Here is a 5357-nt window from a genome sequence, read left to right as displayed (position 1 = left end):
AGAGCCGAAATGGTCCGGACCAGACTCGCACTGTAGCGTCGCTCGAGCCAAGATGGCGTACGGCGGGGGTCCGATTTAGGCGCAGTTTCCTAATCCTCCTCCAACGATTGCATCTACTGTATCCCGCGCAAGCGTCGACCATCCAAACCCCCTCCATCACCTTACGTCAGCCTTCTTATGCAGTTCCGTCTTAAGCTGTCTCCTCCGACAGTGTAATGTTTTTCCCAACACATTGACTGTCAGCTGCACGAATAAACAGAAGTAATTGTCCACATGGTAGGGAAAAAGAAGATTGCATATTCCCAAGGGGCCCCATCTGCAAAATGAGGGACAGTTCAGAGTCTATATTATGTCACAAAAAGGGGAAAAGTGACACATTTGATTGAGGTATTATGATCTTCAACTCTACCCACTGGAAATTATGTGATATCCAGCAAATCTTAAGCCTTTACTTTTAAGAAATTAGTAACATGTTGGCAAAAGGGCCCTGGAGAACCGTGCAAAAGGGAGATTAGTGTGTAATCATGTGAGGATTAAGTCGATTTACTTAGTTTCATGTAATCTTTCTGCAGGTGCAGGGACGCAGGTGGAATTACCTCAGGTGTGAGAAGACCGGCCCTGAGATGTGTTGGTGATGCCCCCTAGAGGTGATGAAAGGAATCGCATCCCTCCCACTGCTCCATTTTGGACATCCTCCAATGAAGTACAGTGTATTACAAAATAACATGAGAATAAACTGAAATCAATGTACTAAATATCACTTTCTAATGCAACAATTGATCCATTTTACCCTCTCTGTCATTAATATTATGAACTAGAATCTGTTCATATATGTTGAATTTTCTCTGTGGAACACGCCACATAATTCAGAAGTTCATAATTACAATTATTATGTATGTATATTATTCAGTTTTCAAGTAAGACCTTGTCCATTTCCACTACCAACAGACATACTTTGTCAATTTTCTCCACCAAAAATAAGACATATGTTGCTGGAGTGGTTCAAGTTTCAATGTTATGATTAAATACAAATCTAAATAATAATTTCATGGGTGTGACAACCATTTAAAATATATTTAGGTATATTTTGTTTGACCTAGCAATGCGAAATGTTCAAACCATAGAAATAGAATAGCCCTAATATATTAAAATTCAAGATTAAAGCAAACTACCAATTTAATAAAATGAATTTGAATACTGAGGAAAAGTCAGCCAAGCCTTTTCCCCAGTGCCTACTAGAGACAAAAAAGAAAATCTAACAAAAACAGAGGGATATACGTAAACAAGTACCCCACAAGGCAACAGAGGTTCTCTGAAGCAGAAAGGTGAACTCATCCATGCAGACAGGAATAAACAAAGACATCTGGTGCCACTAGAGCGCGCTGTACTCTTATGGCACACTCTGCATCCCTTTTTTTTTTTTGCTCACATATCATCTGCGAGCCTCCCCCATTGGTTGAAGCCCCCACTTGCAGCTACCGACAATCCGATTGGCTGTCGATGTGGTCATCTTACTGTAATGTATGGCAGTGTATGTGCTATTGAACTGCTCTCCATTCAACACACAGGTGCTTGCAAAACAAACAACACACAAACACAGGCTCTGACACATTTAGAGTAAGGGCAAATGTAAGATAAGAGATAATACAAGTGAATGCTTTAAAGTGAGAGTAAGAAAAGACAACTGGGGAAGCACCGGGGGGGCACAGTTTCCATGGTAACAGGGAGGGGAAGGGTTTTTGTGGTTGCATGTAAAACTGGCAGCCAGTGAACACCACCCCGATACAAATACACGTTTATTTTAGTCACTTAGGAAGATGTGTGCATTGACTTACAGTCATTCCAAGGAGACTTGTTGTCCCCAGATGGAAGGTGACATCACATACTGTGAGTAACACACACACACACACACACACACACGTGTATCCGCACATTTCATCCAATGTATATGTCCTCCTGACTCCTCCAACATCCGTCCTTCATTCATTTCTCTCCTACTTGTCAAACCTTAGTCGACCTTTTTGATTTCCTGTTCTGCCATAGAACATTTCAAGCTGTACAATACTGTACGATATCAGTATGTTACTGTACAATACATTCACTCTTTCTCTGTTCTCTGATATTGAGGTGTTATTTGAAGTATAGGTGACAACCACCAACATCACAAGAAGACACACATAAAAAGGAGGGGAGCAGTTCAATGCAAAATAATGAGATATTTTCTGCACAATTTGTGCACAATTACAGCTACAAAAAGTCAAAAAGAAATAAAAAGGCTTGGACTGGCAGTTTCTTCGGTGGGAATGCGTTCGGAAACATCCAAACACAGTGCCTTACAGCCTGTTAGACTCATCTGAAACACTGATGGATATTGTATTCCAACCATTTAAAATGATCTAGTTAACCATACATATCTTTATTAGAGCAGTGTTGAACTTTAATTTACTGACTGTCCAAAAGGTTGATCAGTTTCACACCAAAAAAGGTGTGATGCAAGGTTAATAAGGTATAAAATGCAACAGAACAAATAGTATTTTATTTCTTGAATAATATCGAAATGTGTGGTGTCTCTCCGTTATAATAATAGCAATACAATTATGTTGCATAATTTCAGATTCGGTGACAAATCGTTTTATTTTATAATTTGTGTGCTTATTTTTTACTTTCACTAGCTTTTTTTCTCGCGCTTTACCTTGTTTATTGTTATATATTACTTAATACATTTTATATTTCATTTATTGTGAAAAATATGTTTGGAAAAAAACTATTAAATCCACTTCCTGTTTGGATCGACGTGATTGGCTGATTGTAACCGCGCTGACTCCTGGGAAAGCGCGATGTTTAAATCTGTTTCCGGTTTGTGTCTGCTTCGGCCGATCAGTACGCCAGACATGGAGCGACATCATAACAGGTAGAACTCTATCTTATTACGTACTTTAAATATTATTTTATACATAAATCAAAACATAAGTATGTTTTCCTTCGCAAAAACAAATAAAGCATACTTTTGTCAACATTGTATTAGCTTTGCGGCCTATATAGCGTCGATGCTAGTCGCTCTCAGGCCAAAATACATTCAATAACCGAGTAGTTTAATTTTGCCTTGGTTTTCACGAAAGGTACAAATCTGTTTCAATGATATAAAAGTCATTTTAGGAATCGTTTGCTTCCACTTTTCAATTCGGCATATAAATAAACTAAATGTACCATTGGATGATTGGTTCTCCTGTTGCTTTCACAATGGTCGTCAGCCAAAATACTAGTACTACAGCTGTTTTGTATTCAACTCTACTGACTTCATTAAGTGGGACCAAGCAGTAATCCTGCACCCAAAATCTATCTTTTGAGTGTCAAATCTTCAGCCCATGTAGGATAAACAGGTGGCTATAAAAACGTGTAGTTTAAGACCATGGTCACTACAGCTTAATTAACACATAAACACAGTCTCCTCTATAAAGAGCACTGCAATGACTACCTTTATTACTAACTGGTACAATGAACACCAGTCTGTGTATGATTTCCAGTGTGACGGGCAAAAGTAAGAGCTACCGGATGTCATACCGCAGCTCCTTAGGTGCTGCTGCGTCACGTCTCGGCTTAACTCCAGCGCTGACGGGACGGAGGCTCAACACCAGCAGGAGGGCTCCGAAGTCGCACAACATCACTGTGAGTTGGCCCCGGGGCTGTTGTTCTCCATGTTTTCATTCCGTCTAACATGCGTGATCAGTAGCAGCCTGGTACCCAGAATGCTCATCGTCTCCATCCTCTCCTTTCCTTGTCAAAGGAGAAGGTGAATCCGGAGCAGCTGGCCTTACTGACGAAAACCGAGTGGCACCTGTCGTACGTCACTCCTCTCTATCGGTTCAGACACACCCAGCTGAAGAGCTACTCCGGGCAGCTCTCAGCGTTCATTGCTGCAGGGAAGCAGCAAGGTCTGGCTGTGGAGGTGTTTGACCCGCAGACGGCCTTCAGGGTCTCCTTCTCTTTGGTGCAGGGGATGACTGAGTCGGACGACGATGCTGAGACTGTCCTCATACAGGTAGGCACAGGATTCCATAGAGGCAGAGATATGCCTTTCAGGCTGATGGTGTCAATTTGTTCCTCCGGTGTTATGGTCTGACTCTTCCCTCGCCCACCACAGATCCACTCGAAGCCATTGTTTGCCGGGCAGGACGAGCCACAGAAGACAGTGTGGAGCGGCTTGCTGACCTGCGTCAACGGAAACCCCGAGTACCTGCGCTCACTTCCGGAGTACTTCATCTGCCTGCCGCTCTTCGGCAGCAGTGGGGCCGAGGGTCTCACGACGTTGGTCAAGTCCTGGTTCCAGCAGTCCTTCGACTGCTGCTTTGGCCCTCTGGAAATCAGCCACACGAGCCTACAGTGGCTGATGGCATTGTGGACCAACTGCCACACGGAGTCCAGCATCCAACACCTCAAAATGATTTGGACTCTTCCAGCTGTGCCACCGCTGCAGGTCACCTACACGGTTAACCCCGAGGACGCCTGGGAGCTGTGGAGCAGTGTGAGAAAGACGAGGGAGAAGAGGGGAGGGGTGGAGGAGGAGGACTGTATCGACATTGAGGAGGTGACGAGGTTCATGCAGGGGCTGAAGAGCCACTTCTACAGACACTTCAAGCTGGATCTGTCAGCGGGCAGCCTGAACCAGGTCTCCACAGCTCTGGGCTCAGCCAAGTCCAGCGGTAGAATGAAGGTACCACCTGACGACTGTTCTCATGAGAACATTGTTTTCCATGAGACTCTTACACACGGACTAAATGTATTTTCTTTTTATTTCAGATCTCCAACAGCAGATACATGATCACCACCCTGGCGCTACTGACAGAGTGCGCCCTCCTCAAAATGCCCATCTGAGTGACCGGATACAGACTTTTTCTTTTCTTTTTTAAGAACAAAGCCAAACGTCTGCTTCTTTTTCTTAAACTCTTTTCAAAACATGAAATGGAGAGTAATTTTGCACAATATTCTCTTCAATGAAAGTCATATTCTGGCCCTTTTCACCCTTATTTGAACTTAAATGCAGGAAGTCTTGTGGCCGTAATTATGACTTTCCCCGTTCTAGCGTTCCCAGTTCGTAATCACCTGTTGTAAATACTATACCGTATATATACACCTGTCCAGCTGTTTATATATTTTTGTCATTTATGGTTGTTTAATAAATAAAAGCAAAAACTGATGCATGATAAAATAATTCAAAACAATGATCCCCTTCCAAGCAGCTGTGGGGGATGTGTGTTGTATCTGTGGCTGAATTTTAGGCTATATATGACATATACATATATATACACACATATATATATATACACACATATATATATATATACACATATATATATATA

The 5357-nt window shown here is 42.3% G+C and overlaps 1 protein-coding gene across 5 annotated transcripts; it reads left to right on the top strand.

The window, feature by feature from the left end:
• Positions 1–1820: 1820 nt before the first annotated feature.
• On the top strand, positions 1821–5181 carry cenpl (centromere protein L). 5 transcript variants are annotated; one of them, XM_031852309.1, is made up of 5 exons: positions 1821–1887; positions 3525–3666; positions 3785–4039; positions 4142–4711; positions 4798–5181. In XM_031852309.1, the coding sequence occupies exons 2-5, from the start codon at positions 3553–3555 to the stop codon at positions 4870–4872; spliced, it is 1014 nt and encodes a 337-aa protein (XP_031708169.1). In that variant the 5' UTR covers positions 1821–1887; positions 3525–3552; the 3' UTR covers positions 4873–5181. The 5 variants fall into 5 exon arrangements, with proteins under 5 accessions (XP_031708169.1, XP_031708166.1, XP_031708164.1 ...); XM_031852306.1 differs by lacking the exon at positions 1821–1887 and adding an exon at positions 2870–2911; XM_031852304.1 differs by lacking the exon at positions 1821–1887 and adding an exon at positions 2870–2911 and having other exon boundaries at positions 3507–3666.
• Positions 5182–5357: the final 176 nt, after the last annotated feature.

Source organism: Anarrhichthys ocellatus, unplaced genomic scaffold (assembly GCF_004355925.1).
Source record: "Anarrhichthys ocellatus isolate YVR2014 unplaced genomic scaffold, GSC_Weel_1.0 scaffold12, whole genome shotgun sequence".
NCBI classification, from domain to species: domain Eukaryota; kingdom Metazoa; phylum Chordata; class Actinopteri; order Perciformes; family Anarhichadidae; genus Anarrhichthys; species Anarrhichthys ocellatus.
The sequence above is the reverse complement of the archived record's forward strand: the minus strand, read 5'-3'. Positions and strand labels throughout refer to the sequence as shown.